Source organism: Piliocolobus tephrosceles, chromosome 19 (genome assembly GCF_002776525.5).
Source record: "Piliocolobus tephrosceles isolate RC106 chromosome 19, ASM277652v3, whole genome shotgun sequence".
Classification (NCBI taxonomy): Eukaryota; Metazoa; Chordata; class Mammalia; order Primates; family Cercopithecidae; genus Piliocolobus; species Piliocolobus tephrosceles.
In genome coordinates, this window is record NC_045452.1 from 10,475,743 (window position 1) to 10,498,947 (window position 23,205).

At 48.6% G+C, this 23,205-nt stretch overlaps 1 protein-coding gene across 1 annotated transcript in view; it reads left to right on the forward strand.

The window, feature by feature from the left end:
• The window catches only part of ZNRF3 (zinc and ring finger 3), a 172,357-nt gene extending 151,411 nt beyond the window's left edge, over window positions 1–20,946 (forward strand). The window contains exons 3-9 of the mRNA XM_023190709.3: window positions 7,881–7,955; window positions 8,682–8,813; window positions 10,164–10,274; window positions 12,079–12,246; window positions 14,072–14,174; window positions 14,904–16,676; window positions 19,289–20,946. Coding sequence (XP_023046477.1) covers window positions 7,881–7,955; window positions 8,682–8,813; window positions 10,164–10,274; window positions 12,079–12,246; window positions 14,072–14,174; window positions 14,904–16,676; window positions 19,289–19,332 — 2,406 coding nt within the window. The 3' untranslated portion in view covers window positions 19,333–20,946. The remainder of the gene's footprint in view (window positions 1–7,880; window positions 7,956–8,681; window positions 8,814–10,163; window positions 10,275–12,078; window positions 12,247–14,071; window positions 14,175–14,903; window positions 16,677–19,288) is intronic.
• Window positions 20,947–23,205: the final 2,259 nt, after the last annotated feature.

The following is a 23,205-nucleotide window of genomic DNA, read 5'->3' on the forward strand; positions in this document are numbered from 1 at the left end:
CTCAATCTAGTTCAACTTAGGAGTTTGAGTGGTGTGTTCAGAAATAATAAGCAGGAGGAGGTCACATCTTGCTCTAAGAGCAGCACAGTCATTGGAGAAGGGTGGTGCAGGTCAGATCCATGATTGAGAATGGTCCCTCTGCTACTGCCACCTCAGCCTCCCAAAGTGATCCTCCCACCTCAGCCTCCCAAAGTGTTGGGATTACAGGCGTGAGCCACCACGCCTAGCCATGTTAGGCTCTATGGGGCATACCAGTGTGGTCAGTAAGGTCTACCTCCCGGCTCCTAGGAGTTCCTGTTAATCTCCAAGGGTATGCCTGGCACCCAAGCAAGGCCTTTATATATAGGACATCGACACCCTTTGACTCAGCAGGACCACTCATGGCTATTTTAAGGATCGTTGCCTCCAGAATATGAGTACAAGGATATGAATACAACACTGTTTATAACAGAGAAAATGTAGAAATCTGCTATATGCGTCTCAGGGAGATGGTCATTAAAGGAGCTCTGAATAACCATACAATGTAATGATATGTGTAGCTGGTAAGAAAAATGAACATTTTCCCATATCAGTGCATATAAATATTGTTGAGTTAAGGGGGGAATAGAGTACAGAACAGTGTATGTCCAATATGTCCAGTGTATTTATTTTTAACAAAATTTTTAACAGCCGGGGTCTATGTTGCCCAGGCTGGCCTCAAGCTCCTGGGCTCAAGTGATCCTCCCTCCTCAGCCTCCCAAATAGTTGGGTTATAGGTACTCATCCAGCATATTTTTAACTACATTTTGGTGTGTGTGTGTCTGTAGCACATATGCATTTTATTCTTGCCAATATATGGGTTTAAAAAACATTGGAGCCGGGCGTGGTGGCTCAAGCCTGTAATCCCAGCATTTTGGGAGGCTGAGACGGGCGGATCACGAGGTCAGGAGATCGAGACCATCCTGGCTAACACGGTGAAACCCCCTCTCTACTAAAAAATAAAAAAAACTAGCCGGGCGAGGTGGCGGGCGCCTGTAGTCCCAGCTACTCGGGAGGCTGAGTCAGGAGAATGGCGTGAACCCGGGAGGCAGAGCTTGCAGTGAGCGGAGATCCCGCCACTGCACTCCAGCCTGGGCGACAGCGCGAGACTCTGTCTAAAAAAAAAAAAAAATGGAGGATACAAACCACACCATTATATTAAAATGCTGGGATATAGGGGGTAACAGATGAGTTACTTTTTGCTTTCAATAGCTGAGTTATTTTAAATTGTTCACCTCATACACATATTACCCTTATAAATAGCAAAAACTCTAAAGATGATTGTATTTTCAGGGAAAATGTATTACAGAAGTAGTAAACAACAGAAGAGAAACCCTAAGATATTAGAGCTCAGAGAGAGGTATCTTACCTGTCCTTTGGCTGAGGAGAAGCACCATTGGTTTTATGGAAAAGGTTGCACAGGAATTTGACCTTGAAGGATTAGTAATATTCGTATTAATATGATCAGCTCATTATAGTTCACTCTAAAGTGTCTGTCTGCATGTGAAGTATCATCTAGAGAGTTACCCTCAAACTGACTTCTTTCTCCCTTCCACTCAGCTCATCAACAGGCCACCTAACCCAGAAATTAAATCTGTTGACAAATTTGCCTGTATTGTCTGTGCCAATCTAACTATCTTGTCATTTATGCAGGTAAATAAGAGTTGGGTGGGTAGGCCGGGCGCGGTGGCTCAAACCTGTAATCCCAGCACTTCAGGAGGCTGAGACGGGAGGATCACAAGGTCAGGAGATGGAGACCATCCTGGCTAACACGGTGAAACCCCGACTCTACTAAAAATACAAAAAACTAGCCGGGCAAGGTGGTGGGCGCCTGTAGTCCCAGCTACTCGGGAGGCTGAGGCAGGAGAATGGCGTAAACCTGGGAGGTGGAGCTTGCAGTGAGCTGAGATCCGGCCACTGCACTCCAGCCTGGGCGACAGAGTGAGACTCTGTCTCAACAAAAAAAAAAAAAAAAAAAAAAAAGAGTTGGGTGGGTATATAAGGAGGGACATTAAAATTTGATATGGATTTTATTGAGATTATTCATAATCTTTATATTCTTTGGCATAGGGCCTATGTCCTCTGAAAACTAGGAATGGAAACCAGTATTTATTCAATGTAGTATTAATTATAATTTTAAAAACTGGAACAACCCAAATATCAGAAATACATGTGTAGCATATAAGAAAAAAAATCACAGCCATTTAAAATATTTACAAAGAATTTTTACTAACTTAGAAGCTTATGATAAAAAAGCCAGAAGGCAAAATTGTATTCAGGAGAGGCAAAAAAGTCTGTTTGGGGCTCCCGTATGTCTGCAACTTCCTGTAAGAGGTTGAAGATATATCTTCATATTAGCGCTAACAGTCCAACTTCCTTGGTTCTCTTATGGTCAGGAATGCGAGACAAATGAGATTTTTAGTCATCTTTTGGGTTATTTTCTATTAAAACTGTATTCTGTCAAAGTTTTCCTGCAATAAAGGGTAGGCACTAGGGATACCACATCCAAGGGCTTGACAGAGGAACAGGTAAACAGGTGAAAGTGGAATCCGTGTCCCAAAGACTCCAGGGAATAGGTATGGGGGTAGGTCCAAGCCCCATACCAAGTCTGGGTATAACTACACACACTGGGGAGAATGCCAGATCCATTCCTGAGTGGAATTCCTGGTAAGTGGCGGGCTCTAGGCTTCACGTTTTGCCACCCACAAAGTGGTGATGGGACAATTCTCATCATAATTGGTACATTTGCACTGGGACATTCTAGACTCAATCTTACTAATAAAAGCACTTCCTTATGAGAAAACCACATCACATTCAGAGTCAGGGAGCACTTTCTTTTTACCAGTAATAACCTGAGTATGGTACCAGGCAGGCTTGCTTTCATTTATAATAAACATTTATTGAATAACCATAGGAGTGGTAAGTGCCAACCGCAGTACAGCCCTGTCTTCTAGAGGCTGGAATTTTGTACTTTGCAAATGTATTTTAAGGGTGCATGTGTTTGCTCTTTTGCTACTTGTCTCAATGACTACAGACATTGTCTAGTCTCAGGTCCAGCAGCCCTGGGAAGGTAAATAAAGGACCATGGCAACTTTATATTCAGCACTGTGCTCTGGGTTTCCAGTCACTTGCTGGCTGGTGCCAACCTGCCCTGGCCTGAGCAAGGATGGAAGTAGCAAAGGTGATGAAGAATGTGAAGATACCCTTGTGGGTGAGGAAGAAGGAAGGGCACACAGAGGGCAGCAAGACAAGGCCTTTGGCTGCTTCTGGGAGGCCTTGCCAAAACTTCCCACCTGTGTTCTGCGGTCACACCCTTCTCTTAATCTTGCACTCCAGGCTGTGCACAGTTTAGGGATAACGGCCCTCTCCAGCTACAGCCCAGTTTATAGTTTAGGGATAACGGCCCTCTCCAGCTACAGCCCAGTTTACCAGTGACTTTCATCCAACCATATCCACCAGGCTGCATCCCATCCTTTCTTTGAAAGGGCCCCAGCTTCAGAGTTTTGCACGTTAAGTATGTGATTTAAAGATCCTAAAGATAGGATTTCTGGTGGTCACAAGACTGTAAACTCGTAACTAGGGTCTAGGTTTGTTTTGAAATAATATTCTGGTCTACACTTGAGTAAGTAAAATGGTGAATGATCTATGAGAGTGATTGGTTCAAGGAATATGCCTCATCAATTTTTAAACTGAAAATATGGGCAAGGGGCAGAGAATGACCAAGTAGTGTTCTGGTTTTTTTTTTTTAAGACAGGGTCTCGCCCTGTTGCCCAGGCTGGAGTGCAGTGACACAATCATGGCTCACTACACCTTCAACCTCCTGGGCCCAAGCAGTCCACCTCAGTCTCCTGAGTAGCTGGGACTACAGGTGAATGCCACCATGCCTGGCTAGTTTTTAACTTTTTTGTGGAGATGGTCTTGCTATATTGCCCAGGCTAGTCTTGAACTCCTGGCTTCAAGCAATCCTCCTGCCTCAGCCTCCAAAAGTGCTGAGATTACAGGTATGAGCCACTGCACCTGGCCTGTATTTTTTTTAATTTCCTTTCCGAACAGTATAATAAAGGTGTCTTCTTCTCAATATGGGTTATTCGTAGCCTATTTTAAATCCTAAGCTGGCTTCTGACAGGCAAATTCCCAATAGGGTCTTAGCTTGGCTTCTCTCCTGTCCAGTCCTGGTATGTGCAGGAAGTACAAACTTAATAGTAGTTTACATTAAATGTAATTTTAAAAGTAGATGACCTGTGTGAATGAAGCATTTTCTCAAACAAGATATGTGTCCTTAGATCCCAGACATTAGCCTGGTTGTATTGGAAGTCAAGCTGTAAATGGAATTTAAGCACCATATATATAGAGAGAGAAAGAGACAGGTTCAAAACCCTGGGCTCAAGTGATACTCCCGCCTCAGCCTCCCGAGTAGCTAGGATTACAGGCCCGTGCAGCTGCAACCAGCTGCCTTATTATTGACCTGTCCTCTTCGCTGTAAAAACCAGGAAACATATCACCATGTCCGAGATTTTGTGAAAAACGTATTTTATGTCCCTCAAATGGATCATGCTTCATCCGGAACCTCTGAGTCCTTGAGACCTCCACATTCTGGGTGGAGCAGGGAAGCCTGAACTTTAAGAAGGCCATGTGGCTAAATGACTTCCCTGAGGCATGTCTCTCCTGGGAAGGCATTCCCTACCCCAGATCCTGGAGCCTTTCATCCCGAGGCCATTAGACTCTCCAGGTGCACCCGCATCAAAGTGCAGGTACCGCACCTCGCTCCTCATCTGGACTTATCTGAATTGCACATTCCCCGAGGGTGCTGTTTGATGTGCTTGATTGTGGAATGAAAGCCAAATAAAGGAATGAGAGGGCCTGTTTATTTCCTCATTTTTAGTGCTTTTCCTCAGGGCCCTTCTATGTCTGGAGAAGGAATTTATGAAAAAGCCTGGGATACCACCTAAGCGGAAAACACCAGCATCTACTTACAATTATATTAACTCTGGCATCCATGAGCTGTTGGCCTCAGGCAAAGTAGTCTGTGTCCCTAAAGAACTCTATGGATAGCCAGCATGGTTGTCCATGGCTCATGCCTGTAATCTCAGCACTTTGGGAGGCTGGAATGGGAGGATCACTTGAGCCCAGGAGCTCAAGACCAACCTGGGCAACATAGTGAGACCTTGTCTCTACAAAAAAAAAAAAAATTAGCCTGGCATGGTAGCATGCACCTGCAATCCCAGCTACTCAGGAGGCTGAGGCAGGAGGATCATTCCAACCCAGGAGTTTCAGGCAGCAGTGAGCTGTGATCGCACCACTCCAGCCCAGGTCACAGAGTGAAAGCCCATCTCTGATAGATAGAAAGATAGATAGCTCTATGGTGGAGGAAAGTGACGCCACCCTGGCCTCACACTTTCTCAGCTGTGTCATCAGCATCCTCTCTTCCTGGAGGAGGGTGACAGGGCCAGTGCAGTTCTGAGTTGCTCTGATAGCCCACTGCTTCTCAGTTGAGTGGCCAAGGCTGGGAATTTAGAAAGGACCCTAGTCATAATAACATAGGCGGCGTCCCCGCACCCACCCCCCCCTTTTTTTGAGACAGAGTCTCACTCACTCTCGCCCAGGCTGGAGTGCCGTGGCGTGATCTTGGCTTACTGCAACCTCCACCTCCCAGGCTCAAGCGATTCTCCTGCCTCAGCCTCCCGGAGTACAAGCACATGCCACCACATCCAGGTGATTTTTTGCATTTTTAGTAGAGACAGGCTTTCGCCATGTTGGCCAGGCTGGTCTGGAACTCCTGACCTCAGGTGACCCACCGGCCTCAGCCTCCCAGAGTACTGGAATTACAGGCATAAGCCACTGTGCCCAGCCATCCCCCACTGCCTTTTTATTTTTAACAGATGGAGAAACTGAGGCTGAGGCCGAGGCTGAAAGCGATTGAGTGACTTGTCCACTGTTAGCAGCATGCCAGTGGCAGAGGCAGGAATAGCTCCCAGCATTCATTCCTGACTCCTAGCCTAGCAATCTGGTGATGAAACAGGGTGTGGTGAACAATGCATTGAGACTTTCAGTGCATTGAATCTCCATTCAAAAAGAAAGGGTCCCATGCAAGACAAGGCCAGATTGTCCAGGGTGCCAGAACTTCTTGAACTGCCAAGGAACTTGCAGTATACTGAAGATTTTACTGAAGTTGTTTTTGGTACTGTTTGGTGCTAAATACAAGGAATTGGTTTGTTGTAAAAGCTATAGGGTGAGACTGCCCTCTAGTGGCCCAGTGGAGCCGTTGGTCTAGCTGTGTTCTGGGCAATGTTGCTTTCTCACGCCATGTCAATGTAGTGATTATTCCTATGGAAAGGAATTTCAATTTTATTCTTTCTCAAGCACTGTGGCCAATATTAACTCTATTGATCTTTAAGCACTAGCCATCATTTGCCTATCTTATAGAAGGCTGGTTTTGCCTTCTATACATACACACATTAGAAGTGTCTTACTTCCCTAACAAGATTCAGGCTCCTAAAAGCCAGGGTATGCATGTATGTATGTATGTATTTTGTGAAGACAGGGTCTTGCTCTGTCACTCAGGCTAGAATGAAGTGGTCCAATCACAACTCAATCTCTACCTCTTGGGCTCAATCAAACCTCCTGCCTCAGCCTCCTGAGTAGCTGAGACTACAGGCATGCCCTGCCACACCCAGCTAATTTTTCTGTTATTTTTTAGATATGGGGTCTTGCTATGTTGCCTAGACTGGTCTCGAACTCCAGCCAGGCTATATCTTAAGTCTTGTTTTTCCACAGCTTCTACCTTGCTGTCACCTTAGCTGGACATGGAATTAGAAGGTTCTTTGGGATGGAAAGGAGTCCTTCCCCCACCTCCCCCAAAAAGAATCCCATCACTTCTCATTTGTTCCTAAAACATTCTAATCTCATCTCTCTGATCAGTAGTTCCCCAAATGGTTGAATCATCTGAATCCCCCAGAAAGCATACACAACTCAGTTTCCTGGGCCTGACTCCAGCCCTGCTCAATCAGTCTCTGTGGTTTGAGCCAGGAAATCTGCTTTACAAACTTCCCAAGTGGCTTTTGATGTGTAGCCAGGTCTGGCAGCCAACTGCTTCAAAACCCCATTTACAATTATTTTTCACAGCTCCCACCACCGACAGTGTTTCCAGAGGTCTTCAGCTTGTGTCACTTACTAAAATTAACCATTTTGAGACTCATTCAGAAATACTCAATATATTCTTCTAACTGGGTGACACGGGAAGGAAAAAGGAACTACATGAGATGGACCAAAGGCATTTGCTTTGGTTGCCAGTGACTCTGAAACAGGAAATACTGAAATCAGTACCTCTGTGCTGACTGGGCAGGTTGTTAATGTGTAGGTCGTTTTCAGTATTTGGGCTGGATAGGAAGACAAAAGTTTGTTAAGTAATCAATTATATATTTTCCCCTATTATAAGTCATCTGACCTCACAATTACTATACAAGGTAGGTGAAATTGTCCTCTTTAAAAAAAAAGTTTTTTAATTGACAGATAATAATTGTACATATTCGTGGGGTACATAGTGATATTTCAGTACATACAAGGTATAGTGATCAGATCAGGGCAATTATAGTATATCCATTATCTCAAACATTTATCACTTCTTTGAATTGGGAATATCCTCCTCCTAGCTATTTGAAACTATGTATTATTGTTAACTCTAGTTATCGGTCCCCTTCTTTATAGATGGGAAAATTGAGGATTAGGAAAGTGAGGTAATGTCCCTGATGTCACATAAGTTGGTAACTGTCAGATTCTGCATTTGATTACAGGCCTGAATGCCAAGGCCAGCTTTGGAAAGGTAAGAGGACCAGAGGGCCAACTGCTCTTTTTTACTCTGGCAGGCCAAGCGAGCGGTACAGCGGGGAGCTACTGCAGTCATCTTTGATGTGTCTGAAAACCCAGAAGCTATTGACCAGGTAAACTCTTCAGGCCATGCCAACACTGCAGCCTCCCTGAGAAAGGCACTTCCTTTAGTGAGCTTGGCTTGTCCCGGTTATGTCACCCTCATCTCAGGGCGTTTGCTCTTGTCTTCTGAAGTTAGATGTCCATGTTTGGACATAATCCCCAAGGGAGGTGTACTGGGCGAGGTTAAGAGCCAGGGAATTGGGGCACAGGAGGCATTTTCTCTTTCTTCCCCCCGAGACAGTCTTGCTCTGTCGCCAGCCTGGAGTGCACTGGCACAACCTCAGCTCACTGCAATCTCCACCTCCTGGGTTAAAACGATTCTCCTGCCTCAGCCTCCCAAGTATCTGGGAATATAGGCATGCGCCACCACGCCTGGCTAATTTTTGTATTTTTAGTAGAGATGGGGTTTCACCATGTTGGCCAGGCTGGTCTCGAACTCTTGACCTTGTGCTCCATCTGCCTCGGCCTCCCAAAGGGCTGGGAATACAGGCGTGAGCCACTGCGCCAGGCTCATGGGGCATTTTCTAAGACCTTTCTGGCCCTTCTGCTTGCCCAGTCCATCCCAAAACAAGCGTTATTCTCAGCCTTGCTGTTTTGGGAACTCCAAGGCTGTAATGTTGGAAGAGCTGGAGGATTCCAGACAGGTATTCAATGTTCCTTCCCTCCAGCCTTGCTTTCTCTCTACTGCTTCTTAAAGTAAGCACACCTTTTAACCAGAGCCCTCTCTTCTTCCTTAGCTGAACCAGGGCTCGGAAGACCCGCTCAAGAGGCCGGTGGTGTATGTGAAGGGTGCAGATGCCATTAAGCTGATGAACATCGTCAACAAGCAGAAAGTGGCTCGAGCAAGGATCCAGCACCGCCCTCCTCGAGTGAGCCTCCACACCGTTTGGCACAGGCTCAGGGCCTTTTCTGCTACTACCTGTCCCTTTATTTCCCTTGGCCTTTCATTCCTATCTCTCTAAAATGCTGGCAACCCCAGGTTCCTGCAGGCTTAGATCACCCACTGGACTCAGGGCCAGGGAGAAATGTTACTCGTGTTCCTTTATAGCGAATTTGAAAAATCCTGCCAGAAATAGATACCTTTGTGCTAAGATGTCTCTGGCCTCTTCCACCTGGCATTCCTTCTTGGCAATCTCTCATCGTTTCTTTTCCATCCCATCTCCCTCTGAAAGGCAAACTGAGGAGGATTGAAGGGATGGGGCACCCAGCACCTGCCTTCCTGTGTCTTCCTTCTTCCATCTGACTTAGACACTAGAAAAAAGGCTTGTATTTCTTTCTTCCTATAGAGTAGATTACCTTATTGAAACTCCCCAAGTTAATTTAAGTCTGGAAAAGTTAGCTTTCAACTGGGATTGAGTTCAATGGCTAATGAATAGCATCTGCATCTCTTAAGTATGTGGAAGAGACACTACTGGCCACTAACTCTTAACCGGCCTCTTCTGCTCAAACCTCAAGCTGAAGAATTCCAGGAACCTTGGGCTGGTGCCCTATATTGGTGTTATTTCCCCCTCACAAATATTGGGACATTCACAGTATAGGATGATTCTTTCCCATGCACAACATAGCCGGATACATGCAGCTTCCACTTTGCAAAGCTCTATTCCCATTGGCCAAATGGAGGTCCCAGATAAGGTGGCTGTGAGGTTTTAGAAGGCAGTGAGGAAAAGGTAAGAACTAAAAGTAGAGGGAGTTTGCTGAACTGACTTGCTGGCTGCTTTTTAAAGGAAAAAAAAAAGCGCTTTGGTAAATATGACTCATTGTAGTGGAAGCTGATATTTGTGGAAGCAGCATACAATTTTCTGAGTTGTTGTAAACCATTAATTATATGGTTAGTAATCACTGTTCCCTCAAAACATGACACTCACTCTTTTGTCCTATAAATGTGATTATTTGTGTTTATTTGGAAGGGCCTTTCTTACCAGTTACAGCCAACTTTGCAGTATTCCACGGGGAGCCAGGCTTTACCAACAGAGTCCCCTTGGCTCTTGGGGGACCTGCTGAGATCGCCACAGGCATCCCCCTGGGCCACACCGAAGGCACTACTTGGGCCTAGGGAGCACACCATGTACATGTGAGCAGAACCCCAGGAGTTTCCTGCAAATTGAGGGGAAACTCATCCCAGTCACCCCATCTTTATCCTGACCAAGCCAAGACAGCCCATGTGCCGATTACCAGGCTGCAGAGAGGCTGTGACTCACTGTGTCTGTGTTCCGTTCCAGCAACCCACTGAATACTTTGACATGGGGATTTTCCTGGCTTTCTTCGTCGTGGTCTCCTTGGTCTGCCTCATCCTCCTTGTCAAAATCAAGCTGAAGCAGCGACGCAGTCAGGTAGGGCCTCTGTGTAACCCGTGAGCAGTAACCCCTGTTGCCCTGACACTGGGGAAAACCAGGACTCTTAACCACCTTATTTTTTGATGGTGCAACATGGAGCCTCACAGCTGTGGACTCTGAGCTCCACAGCCTGTTCCCAGTGGCCTAGAAACAGCAAAGATGGAAAAAAAGTAAGAGCAAACTAGGCCAGGCACCATGGCTCACGCCTGCAATCCCAGCACTTTGGAAGGCCGAGGCAGGCAGATCACTTGAGCTCACGAGTTCAAGACCAGCCTGGTCAACATGGCAAAACCCCGTCTCTAGCAAAAATATAAAAATTATCTGGGCATGGTGGCGCGTACCTGTAGTCCTAGCTACTTGGGAGACTGAGGTGGGAGCATCACTTGAGCCTGGGGGGCAGAGGTTGCAGTGAGCTATGATCGCACCACTGCATTCTAGCCTTAGTAACAGAGTAAGACCCTGTCTCAAAAAAAAAAAGAAAAAAAAAGAGAGAGAGAGAGCAAAACTTAGAGCCTTCTCTGTTCTAAAAGGGCTAGTCCTACAAAGGCTGAGCACTGGGAATATCCCCAGCAGGTGTTTCAAAGGAAGTGTTTATTTTATTTTTTTTATTTATTTGAGACAAGATCTCACTCTGTCACCCAGGCTGGAGTGCAGTGGCATGATCTTGGCTTACTGCAACCTCCACCTCCCAGGGTCAAGTGAATCTCATGCCTCAGCCTCCCGAGTAGCTGGAATTACAGGCACTCGGCTAATTTTTGTATTTTTAGTAGAGATGGGGTTTCACCATGTTGGCCAGGCTGGTCTCAAACTCCTAACCTCAGGTGATCCGCCTGCCTTGGCCTCCCAAAATGCTAGGATTACAGGCATGAGCCACCGCGCCTGGCCCAAAGGAAGTGTTTAAATCAATGTTAATAAGTATTATAAACACTCCACAGGTCTAGAATATGTGCTGTGGCAGTCTGAATTTTGAGTGCTTTCTCAGAAGTCTGTTCTGGCGTGATTGAGAAATGTTTGCCTGTCCCAGTGCATCAAGTGGCGCCCTAGAGCCTTGGTCCTCAGATAGGATCTGTGGTCCAGCAGCACCTGGAAGCCTGATAGAAATGCAGGGTCTCAGGCCCCACTTCAGACCACCTACACAGTATACCAGGCTCTCCGGGTGATGCCTGATGAACAGTAGCTGCTGTAGCACTGCAGCTGCCACATCACTTTGTGCTTGTAGGAAGGAGAAACTCAGGGGTGGAGGGCAGTGAGAGGATAAGCAGAGATCTGGACCCGCAAATGTATGGCAGGGTCATGTCTCAGGGGAGAGATGGTGGATCCTGGAAGGCAATCTGTAGAGAAGAGAATCACCAAAGTTCTCATGAAGGTTAAGCGACCACTCCCAACAGGATGATGGCTTGTGTTTTTTGAGCACAGCCTATTTGCCAGGTGCTAAGCACTTACACATTGTCTATTTACTGTCACCACCTCTTTCAACAGAAAGAGGAGGAACCCTTGGCATAGAACAGGTTGATAACTCAGGGTCTGGCAGAGTTAGGAGGCAGCAAGTCCAGGTAATTGGAGGAGACCCCTGCCTTCAAATCACTTGCCACTTGGGAAAAGCCTAGGTTGATGTCGTGGACGTCCCATGCATCTGGAGAATATGTGCTATGGCAGGCTGAGTTTTGAGCGACTTCTCAGAATTGTTCTGGCGTGATAGAGAATTGTCTACCTGACCCAGTGAATCGAGTGTCATGTCCCTGGGGTGACTGCCACTGTCATACGTACTGGACCCTCACACAGACCACATTCTGCCATGCAGAATTCCATGAACAGGCTGGCTGTGCAGGCTCTGGAGAAGATGGAAACCAGAAAGTTCAACTCCAAGAGCAAGGGGCGCCGGGAGGGGAGCTGTGGGGCCCTGGACACACTCAGCAGCAGCTCCACGTCCGACTGTGCCATCTGTCTGGAGAAGTACATTGATGGAGAGGTAATGGCAGAAGCAGACCCGTCCTGGGTGGGGAAAACATAGGCAGGTCAGCAGTGGTGCCCAAGACCTAGAAGGACAGGGCCCTGTGTTCCATTGCACACATCAACTTTTCGAGTCGCTCTTCTGAAAATTCTGAGACTTAACTTGATACTTGACTGGGTGTTTTTACTTGCAAAGAGACGGGATTTTATATCCCTCACTTTTTTTTCTTGTAGCTCTTTAAAAATTTTAGGCCTAGTGTCATGCCTGTAGTCCTAGCTACTTGGGAGGCTGAGGTGGAAGGATCAGTTGAGGCTAGGAATTCGAGGCTGCAGTGAGCTATTATTACACCACTGCATGCCAGCCTGGGCAACAGAGTGAGACCTTGTCTCTCTTAGAAAGAAAATTTCAGGCCGGGCATGGTGGCTCAAGCCTGTAATCCCAGCACTTTGGGAGGCCAAGACGGGTGGATCACGAGGTCAGGAGATCGAGACCATCCTGGCTAACACGGTGAAACCCTGTCTCTACTAAAAAATACAAAAAACTAGCCAGGCGAGGTGGTGGGCGCCTGTAGTCCCAGCTACTCGGGAGGCTGAGGCAGGAGAATGGCGTGAACCTGGGAGGCGGAGCTTGCAGTGAGCTGAGATCCGACCACTGCACTCCAGCCTGGGTGACAGAGCGAGACTCCGTCTCAAAAAAAAAAAAAAGAAAGAAAATTTCAGACCTTCAGAAAAGACTAGTACCATAGACGATGTATGTCAAGGGCCTAGAATCATCCATGATGTACATTTTGCCACACTTGCTCACTCTCCCTCACTCTCCCTCTTTCTAGACAGATGCATACATAAACATATTTGGGGGGTAGGGAGCAAACCACTTGAGAATTACAGACATTTGATGCCCCTTTGCTGAAAATGTTCCACTCCTGCAGAGACTGTTGGATGGAAATGGAATTTTTGCAGAATAGAATAGTAGATTCCTACACAGACTCTGGATTCTAATCCTGGCCTGGGTGGATTCTAGTTTTGTGACCGTGGGCAAGTGATTTCGTTTTCTTGTGACATGGGCCCAACACTGACCAGTATTCCAGGTGATAATGAGGGTTCCATGAGAAGATCCAGGGTAGACCCTTTGTTATTCTGTCAGGCACAGTGTTAGGTATGAGCTGGAATATTGTGCTGGACAGGTCAGAAAATTGAAAGACAAAGTAAAATGAGCAAATCTGGAAGATGCTTAGGCTTAGGAACTCTGGAGGTGGTTCTATCCCAATAACTCCATCTGTCTAGATAGGTTGCTTTTCTTATAAACCATGTACCCCCATGGTGAGGTTCAGGGTCCAGTAAAGGAGGGGAGAGCAGAGCTTTGCCCCTTTGCTGCCCCATCTGTCAATCATGAGTCCCAGGCATCTTCCTTTCTACTCTTGCCCATTTGGGATACCTGGGGGCAGCCAACACCTCAGAGATGCAGAATACCTTGGGGTATACCTGGTCCTCTCTCCATACCCCTAGGCCTCGCATCCTCACTAGCACAAGGCCTCGGCCTTCCCTGGGTGGAGGCATGAGTGTGCTTGCCCTCCTTCAACTACAGGAAAGACGCCTGCCTCTGTGCGTGCCCACTCCCTTAACACTGAGGACTGTGGTTGGGGCTGACTGCTGGCAGTTTCCTTCTCCCTACAACATAGGGGTGGGCCCTGCTTCTAGGAAATTGAGCCCTAATTGGAGGTGGGGAGGAGAGTGGGGAAGGGCACTGGCATGCTGTGCAGCGCTCCTTGGTCTGTGCTGGGCTCTGCAGGAGGACACACCTGCGAGGCTGAAGGCAGACCTGTGTCCCCTCTCTCCCTGCCCAGGAGCTGCGGGTCATCCCCTGTACTCACCGGTTTCACAGGAAGTGCGTGGACCCCTGGCTGCTGCAGCACCACACCTGCCCCCACTGTCGGCACAACATCATAGGTAACTGTCACCTGCCTCAGCCATTGCTGAAGAGTCAAGTTAGAGGACGCTGTCCCTACCGAGTGCCTAGCTAGAGTGTGACACACACCGCACGCTTGGGAGCGAGCAGAGCCACTGTGGCGCTGCCCTCTGGACTTGGAGGCCTGGCAGCCCTGGGTTTTGGAGGTTGTCTGCACACCCCTTAGGAGAGCCTGGCATTAAGAATCACCCTGAGTTCAAGTTTGGGCTTCACATTAAGCAGCTTCCTGACCTTAGGCAAGACATCTGGCCTCTCCCAGGCCTGAGGCCCCTAATGTCTTTAGTGGCAATAACAGTAATGGTGTTTGCCCACACCCCATACCATGGGGGTGTTCCTAGGACCATGAGGGATGATGAGTGTGCAGTGGCCAGCTTGTGCTGTTGCTCCTGCATCACTGTGTCATTAAACAGGGATGGAGGGACACTGGCGTCTTTGAGTCCAATTCTTTTCTGCAGACTCTTGTGGTGCCCAGTCAGGCAGAGCAGTGGGGAGTTGGGAGCGAGGCCTTTACAAGAGATGGGCCATTTCACACAGATAAGCAGGTCAACCTCTGCCGCTGCCTCTGAGTTTGGGGGCAGGGTTGTGAGAATGGGCACCTTGGCAGGTGACCAAGCCTGCTGCTTCAGCCTCTGCACCTTTTAAAAATCCCTCTAGCCCCTGACACCAGTATGCTCAGCCCTGCCTACTCTGTTTCCTCCGCTTGTCCCCAGAACAAAAGGGAAACCCAAGCACGGTGTGTGTGGAGACCAGCAACCTCTCACGTGGTCGGCAGCAGAGGGTGACCCTGCCGGTGCATTACCCGGGCCGTGTGCACAGGACCAACGCCATCCCAGCCTACCCTACGAGGACAAGCATGGACTCCCAGGGCAACCCCGTCACCTTGCTGACCGTGGACCGGAACGGGGAGCAGAGCCTTTATTCCCCGCAGACCCCCGCCTACATCCGCAGCTACCCACCCCTCCACCTGGACCACAGCCTGGCCGCTCACCGCTGCGGCCTGGAGCACCGGGCCTACTCTCCAGCCCACCCCTTCCGCAGGCCCAAGTTGAGCGGCCGCAGCTTCTCCAAGGCAGCTTGCTTCTCCCAGTATGAGACCATGTACCAGCACTACTACTTCCAGGGCCTCAGCTACCCGGAGCAGGAGGGGCAGTCCCCGCCTAGCCTCACGCCCCGGGGCCCGGCCCGTGCCTTTCCTCCCAGCGCCTTTCCTCCCAGCGGCAGTGGCAGCCTGCTCTTCCCCACAGTGGTGCACGTGGCCCCGCCCTCCCACTCCCACCTGGAGAGCGGCAGCACGTCCAGCTTCAGCTGCTATCACGGCCACCGCTCGGTGTGCAGTGGCTACCTGGCCGACTGCCCGGGCAGCGACAGCAGCAGCAGCAGCAGCTCCGGCCAGTGCCATTGTTCCTCCAGTGACTCTGTGGTAGACTGCACTGAGGTCAGCAACCAGGGCGTGTACGGGAGCTGCTCCACCTTCCGCAGCTCCCTCAGCAGTGACTATGACCCCTTCATCTACCGCAGCCGGAGCCCCTGTCGTGCCAGTGAGGCGGGGGGCTCGGGCAGCTCGGGCCGGGGGCCTGCTGTGTGCTTCGAGGGCTCCCCGCCCCCCGAGGAGCTCCCGGTGGTGCACAGTCATGGTGCTGGGCGGGGCGAGCCTTGGCCGGGCCCTGCCTCTCGCTCGGGGGATCAGGTGTCCACCTGCAGCCTGGAGATGAACTACAGCAGCAACTCCTCCCTGGAGCACAGGGGGCCCAAGAGCTCTACCTCAGAAGTGGGGCTCGAGGCTTCTCCTGGGGCCGCCCCGGACCTCAGGAGGACCTGGAAGGGGGGCCACGAGGGGCCGTCGTGTGCCTGCTGCTGCGAGCCCCAACCCTCCCCACCCGGACCTAGTGCCGGAGCAGCTGGCAGCAGCACCTTGCTCCTGGGGCCCCACCTTTACGAGGGCTCTGGCCCGGCGGGTGGGGAGCCCCAGTCAGGAAGCTCCCAGGGCCTGTACGGCCTTCACCCCGACCATTTGCCCAGGACAGATGGGGTGAAATACGAGGGCCTGCCCTGCTGCTTCTATGAAGAGAAGCAGGTGGCCCGCAGCGGCGGAGGGGGCAGCGGCTGCTACACTGAGGACTACTCGGTGAGTGTGCAGTACACGCTCACCGAGGAGCCCCCGCCCGGCTGCTACCCCGGGGCCCGGGACCTGAGCCAGCGCATCCCCATCATTCCGGAGGATGTGGACTGTGACCTGGGCCTACCCTCGGACTGCCAAGGGACCCACAGCCTCGGCTCCTGGGGTGGGACGCGGGGCCCGGACACCCCACGGCCCCATAGGGGCCTGGGAGCAACCCGGGAAGAGGAGCGGGCTCTGTGCTGCCAGGCTAGGGCCCTGCTGCGGCCTGGCTGCCCTCCAGAGGAGGTGGGTGCTGCCAGGGCCAGCTTCCCTAATGCCCTCCAGGACACTCAGGAGTCCAGCGCCACGGCCACTGAGGCTGCAGGTGAGAGCAGGAAATGGCAGTAGGTCAGAGCAGGAGTTTCCATCGGTCGTCTCGTCATCTTCTGTCTCAAGCATTTTCTGAATGACTTCTTTTTTGCCCTTAGCTTTAAACACCGTCTGAGACTGAAGACTTCCAAGGGTTACTCCTCAGCCTGGCCCTCCTCCCTTGGAGTTCAGACCCTTTAAGCCCTCTGCTTCCACAATCTCGGGATCTCTCCCCCAAGATGCCTGCAGCCTGTCATGTCCACAGCAGTGCTCTCATTTCCCCCTCTGCCCTGCTCCCCATGCACATGCTCACACCAAAAACCTAGCACCAGCTGGGGGTAGTGGCTCATGCCTGTAATCCCAACACTTTGGGAGGCCGAGGCCGTGGATCACTTGAGGCCGGGGGTTGGAGACCAGCCTGGCCAACATGGCAAAACCATGGAGTCTGTTCATGACTCCCAGGGCTGGGATATTACGTAGGAGCTACTTCGTAAACATTCTCGTTACTCAGTACAAAAATTAGCCGGGAGTGGTGGCGGGTGCCTGCAGTCCCAGCTGCTCGGGAGGCTGAGGCAGGAGAACCGCTTGAACCTGGTTAGCAGAGGTTGCAGTGAGCCAAGATCAAGCTACTGCACTCCAGCCTGGGCGACAGAGCAAGACTCTTGTCTCCAAAAAAAAAAAAAAAAAAAAAAAAGGCTGGACCCAGTGGCTCACACCTGTAATCCCTGCACTTTGGGAGGCCAAGGCGGATAAATCACTTGAATTCAGGGGTTCGAGAGCAGCTTGGCCAATATGGTGAAACTCCATCTCTAAAATACAAAAAAAATTAGCTGGGCATAGCGGGCGCCTGTAATTCCAGCTACTCGGGAGGCTGAGGCAGGAGAATCGCCTGAACCTGGGAGGTGGAGGTTGCAGTGAGCCGCGATCACACCACTGCACTCCAGCCTGGGTGACAGAGCAAGACTCCATCTCAAAAACAAAAAAAAGCCTAAGACCCATCCCTATGCCCACCCTGCCCCTTGCACTCCAGCCTCCTGGGCTTCTCAACCTGTCTGTGAAGCACCCCAGTTGTTTGTTTTTGCCTCAGTTCATGAAAATGAATTCCCAGAAAATGAAACTTAGCAAAAGACATGTAAGATACAAGTCCATGTATTTTATTATTAGATTCAACAGACATCAGATTGCTACAAGATTTCCAAATATGCTGCCTCAGTAATAAACTGTGGAGTCTAGCACCTCTGAGTAGCACTGCAACAAGATCTACCTGCAAAGTACATCCCAAATATATCTACTTCTCTGCACCCTCATTGCTATCCCCTCAGTCCAGCCCCATTTTCTTCTCCAGGACAGAGGCCATAACCTCTGACTGGTCTGCTGTCACTGGTCTTGCTTTCTATTCTGCCTGGAGCCAGAGTGGCCTTTCTTAAACAAAGTTGACGTCTTTGTGCTGGAAAATGCTTCCATGACTTGCCATTACCTTTAAAATCTTTAAAATGTTGGCCAGGTACGTCGACTCACCCCTGTAATCCCAGCACTTTGGGAGGCTGAGGCAGGCAGATCACCAAATCAAGAGATCGAGACCATCCTGGCCAACATGGCGAAACTGCATGTCTAATAAAAATATGAAAGTTAGCTGGGCATGGTGGTGGGCGCCTATAGTTCCAGCTACTCAGGAGACTGAGGCAGGAGAATTGCTTGAACATGGGACACGGAGGTTGCAGTGAGCCAAGATCGCCCCATTGTGTTCCCACCTGGCGACAGAGCGAGACTCCGTCTCAAAAAAAAAAAAAAGTTAACTTCTGGCCCAGTGCTTTGGAAGGCCAAGGCAGGAGGATCACTTGAGGCCAGGAGTTGGACATCAGCCTGGGGAACATAGAATGAACCTATCTCTTTAGTCTCAGATACTCAGGAGGCTGAGCCCAAGAGATTGGCTACTCACTTGAGCCCAAGAGATTGAGGCTATAGTCATGATCTCACCACTGCACTTAAACCTAGGCAACACAGCAAGACTCTGTCTCAAAAATAATAATAATAAATGTTAGCATCTCACTCAGTTCTGTGTGATCCAGCCCCTGCCAGCCCATCTGATGAGCTGGTTCACTCTCCTTGCTTGCTGCTTTCACCCCCTGTGGCCCCGTCCCATTCTCCCCATATGCCAAACTTACTCCAGCTCCCAGACCTCTCCACTACTTCTGTCCTCCAAATCTTAGATTAAGCGACACTCCAGCCCCCTCTGAGATCACCTGCACACCCTTTGTTCACTTCCTGTTATCCTATTGCTGAATTACTTTCTCTTAAGGTCCGTAAGCTCTGTGAGGGGGTCCTCTCCTGCTTTTCCCAGGGCCTGACGCACACTGGACATGCAGTTACCATTTCTAATATATTGGGTTTTCATGTTACCTAAGGGCTTCTAGAAAGCTCTGTACATCCAGATGAGAGAGGCTGGCTCTCCAGGAGGCACCTGTGCTCTCAGCACAGATGGAGCCCCTCTGGGAACTGGAGCCTGCTTCAGCCCTTTAGCATACACAGGTCTGCCACACGCTGGGGACAGGGCCGCCTGAGTCCCTTGCCTGGTCCCATGTGTGGTGCTAGCTCCCTCCCCTGATGATTGTTCTCTCTCTTTCCCAGGACCGAGATCTCGCTCAGCAGACAGCAGCAGCACCGGAGCCTGAGCTCAGGAGGAACTCTTAACCTGGAAGTGGGGAACTGTATGGAGACTCCAAACTGACTTCCTTCAAAAAACAAAAACAAAAAAATTTTTTAGCTTTGACAAACACACAAAAGTGGTAATAAAGAGAGCCCTCCTTGTCAACCCAAAATGTGAGCCCCCTGTGGCAAAACCACCCCCTACCCCATTAACAAATCAACAGACAAAATTCTCCGAGTCCTTTGCCTCTTTTGATAACATGTTCTGTTTTGTAAAGTGTGTGTGCTTGGGGTTCTGAGGTGTGGGATTGAGTTCTCTGCTTTTTTTTTTTTTTAAGATATTGTATGTAAATGTAAAAAGTTATTTAAATATATATTTTAAAGAACCCTAACCGCCAACTTTTGCTGAAAAAAAAAAAAAAAAAATCACTGCTGCATTAAATGAACCACATCATGTGTAGATACTGTTGTCTCCCTGGAGGGAGCTCAGGCCTTTGAAAAGCTCAGGGCTTCACCTGCCTTAGAAAATGAACCAGAAACTTGAAGTAAAGCTAGTTGATATGGGTACAGGCTCTGAGTGCAAAGCTGCCTCTTTCTTTCTCGTGGCAAATGCCAATGTATACTATTTCAGGTCTCAGATGCCATGCCCCTCCAGCCCACGCCTTTAGGCAGGTGATGGCAGCAGCTAGGAATAGGGTGTACATGATCTGCAGCCCTGCGGAGCCAGGTCGAGCGCTGCTACGAAAGCTCCAGGGTGATGGGGACAATTCTGCCCAGTGCCCTCAATCTGCCCCCTCAGGTCATGGTCCCAAGTGAAACAACAGAGTTCACAGCCCTGGTCTTGGCTGAGGTCCAGGTCATAGTAAGGGCATGTTCTTGGGACCCTCAACCTGAACTCTGACCCTCGGGGCAGGGAAGAGGAGGCTGTCCCCTTTGGTTGTCCTGACTTTGGAGTCCTTTGCAAAAATGTTTTGGGCTCCCTGCCACTGGCTGCAGAAATGGCTCGACGGGGTGTGTGGGGACAGACACCCAGAAGGAATGTACTTTTGTGGCCTTGGTGTCCAATGGGGCTGGGGGAGAGTGCTCTCCACTGACCCAGCGGCACACCGATGTGCAGTGCGCATGCGTCTGTGTGGGGGCAGCCACACCCCTCGGCTGCTGCTTCCTTGGGCTGCCTTTCTAGGGGCATGTGCCTGGACCTACGAGGTCTGCACTGAGCTCCATTTGAATGATACCTTTCCTATCCCGTTACCCCATGGAAGCTCTGCTTCAGGGTTATTCAGTCCTCTGCCTCATGGCTGAAATTGCTCATCTCGTCTGCAGATGTCTACTATCCTGTCTACCTAATGCACTATTATGTATTGATTCTCCATGAGACAGAGAGAGAGACTATCAGATAGTTTACACCCAAAGGGTAGGTTTTTGTATATTTTTCCAGCCTTTTTTATTAAGGGGAAGGGGAGAGTTTAAAAGCCCAAACCGTTGTGGTTTTAAGGTGTTTCATTTTTAAAAGGGAGAGAGAATCTATTTAAAGCTATTTCAGATCAGGGATTGTCATCCTTTTTGTCCAATGTATTCCTTGTTCTTTAAAAAAAACTTTTTTAGAGGGAACTAATCATATTAGTCCTTGTGTTCACTAACTCTTCTGGTCACTTGTATTTATTCATTCATTCATCAGATATTTGTTGCCATCTGAAAGAACTGGCCCATTGGGTCTGAAAGCTCGCTTGAGAATAGGAAACTTGAGACCTGGCCCCCTGTGGGTAGGAGAACAAGGACCACCTGGATTGCCAGGTGATGGTGCTGGTCTTTCTCCAGTCTTGAACGAGAATCTCACTCTATCAGAATGTTTTTCTTAACCTTAGCTTATGATGAGGAAATTTACTTATCTCTAGCTAGGATTTGACATCTATTCCAACATCAAATGATCAAAACATTTGCCATTGAGGCTTCACTGGCGAGATCCGTCCTCCATCCTCGGGTGCAGTCCCTTGAGGGCTGTTCCTCAGACTGTGCCCCGCACACCTGTTACCGAGGGTGTGAGAAACTCCTAAGCTGGTGACATGTGATCTGGGACGCCTTCATTTCTCGGGCCAGGAGTAGCAGCTGCTAAGGACAGCAGCTTGCATTACATGGTTTTAAGGAAGCGGGATCTGACTTTTAATATGAACTGCAAAAAGCAGCTTCTCATTGAGATTTTGTTGTTGTTGTTTGTGGGGGGGTGGGGGTTGTTTTGTTTTGTTTTTAATGCCTTTGAGTGCATATTTTCTTCCTCATCTGAAACTGAACTCCCAAAGTGGCTTTCTTTAGCCCTGGCTGGAAAACCACCCCTCAATAGCCTTAAGCAATAAATAGATGAGTGCGGAATGTGGCTTCCACTGGGCTTATTAAAATAAGTGTATCTAGTTTTCACTTGAACCAGTGATAACCACAGATGGCAAAAGAAACCCATTTAATTTTTGTAGCTTACAGGTGGTAGAAACAAAAATGCAATTTTAAAACCTTAAATACCAAATACCAACCATTGTCTTTGTTTGTTTGTTTGTTTGTTTTTTGAGACGGAGTTTCGCTCTTGTTGCCCAGGGTGGAGTGCAGTGGCGCGATCTCAGCTTACCACAACTTCCGCCTCCTGGGTCCAAGTGATTCTCCTGCCTCAGCCTCCCAAGTAGCTGGGATTACAAGCATGCACCACCACGCCGGACTAATTTTGTATTTTTAGTAGAGACGAGGTTTCTCCATGTTGGTCAGGCTAGTCTTGAATTCCCGACCTCAGGTGATCCACCCGCCTCGGCCTCCCAAAGTGCTGGAATTACAGGCGTGAGCCACCGCCCTGGTAACACCAACCATTGTCTTTTAAATTTGTTTTCGCTTCTCAGACAGGGAGATCACCAGAATAAAATAACCAATGGTCTTATTTTTTTTCACACATAAATCAAAAGAAATGTCCTCTTTGAAGTTTTAAGATTCCACCAATGACAGATACCCTTTTAGGTGGACTCTTGAGTGGTTTGTAGTGGTTTTATAGCCATGGAAACTGGGAGTATCTCATTTTCCACTGAGAACCCCTGCCCCCAATCCCTCTAAGTTGGGGTGTGACAGTTGGGCATGGTTAAGTGACCCAGCCCTGGGTGTAGGACAGCCATGTACAGTGAAGAGTTCTAGAACCAGCTAAACGTAGAAGTTTGGGTATTTACCAACAAGGTACCTCTTTACGGATGCAGCCCCAGTAAGCTGGCTTTAACCTCAGCTCCTTCCACATCTCCTCCTAAACCCAAGTCCTTTTATAAAATAAAGCCCCATCTGTCCCACTGCTCACATATTTATGTGCTGCTAGTCTCTACTCGAAGTTTGTGCAGGACTAATGCTTTTAAAATGAGGTCTAAAAAAAATTACTAATTGAGAATATTATTCTTTAAACAGAACTGCCTTTTTCTACTCTTTATGTAAACTCTTTCTATTGTGTTGGTCTAACAAGGCACTATTTTAAATTTTTTTAATTTCTCCCATAGCACTTAAAAGAGATTTTGTAAAGACTTTGCTGTAAAAATTTTGTAATAAAATGGTCTAAGGGCTCTTTTTCCAACATTACCATTTTTTAAAAATGTTTTAAAAGCTAGAAAACAACTTATGTATATTCTGTATATGTATAGCAGCACATTTCATTTATGGAAATATGTTCTCAGAATATTTATTTACTAATATATTTATCTTAAGCCATGTCTTATGTTGAGAGTGTGACATTTTTGGAATAATCATTGAAAATGACTAACACAAGACCCTGTAAATACATGATAATTGCACACAGATTTTACATATTTGCAGACCAAAAATGATTTAAAACAAGTTGTAGTCTTCTATGGTTTTGTAACAAATTGTACAAATGACTGTAAAAAAAATAC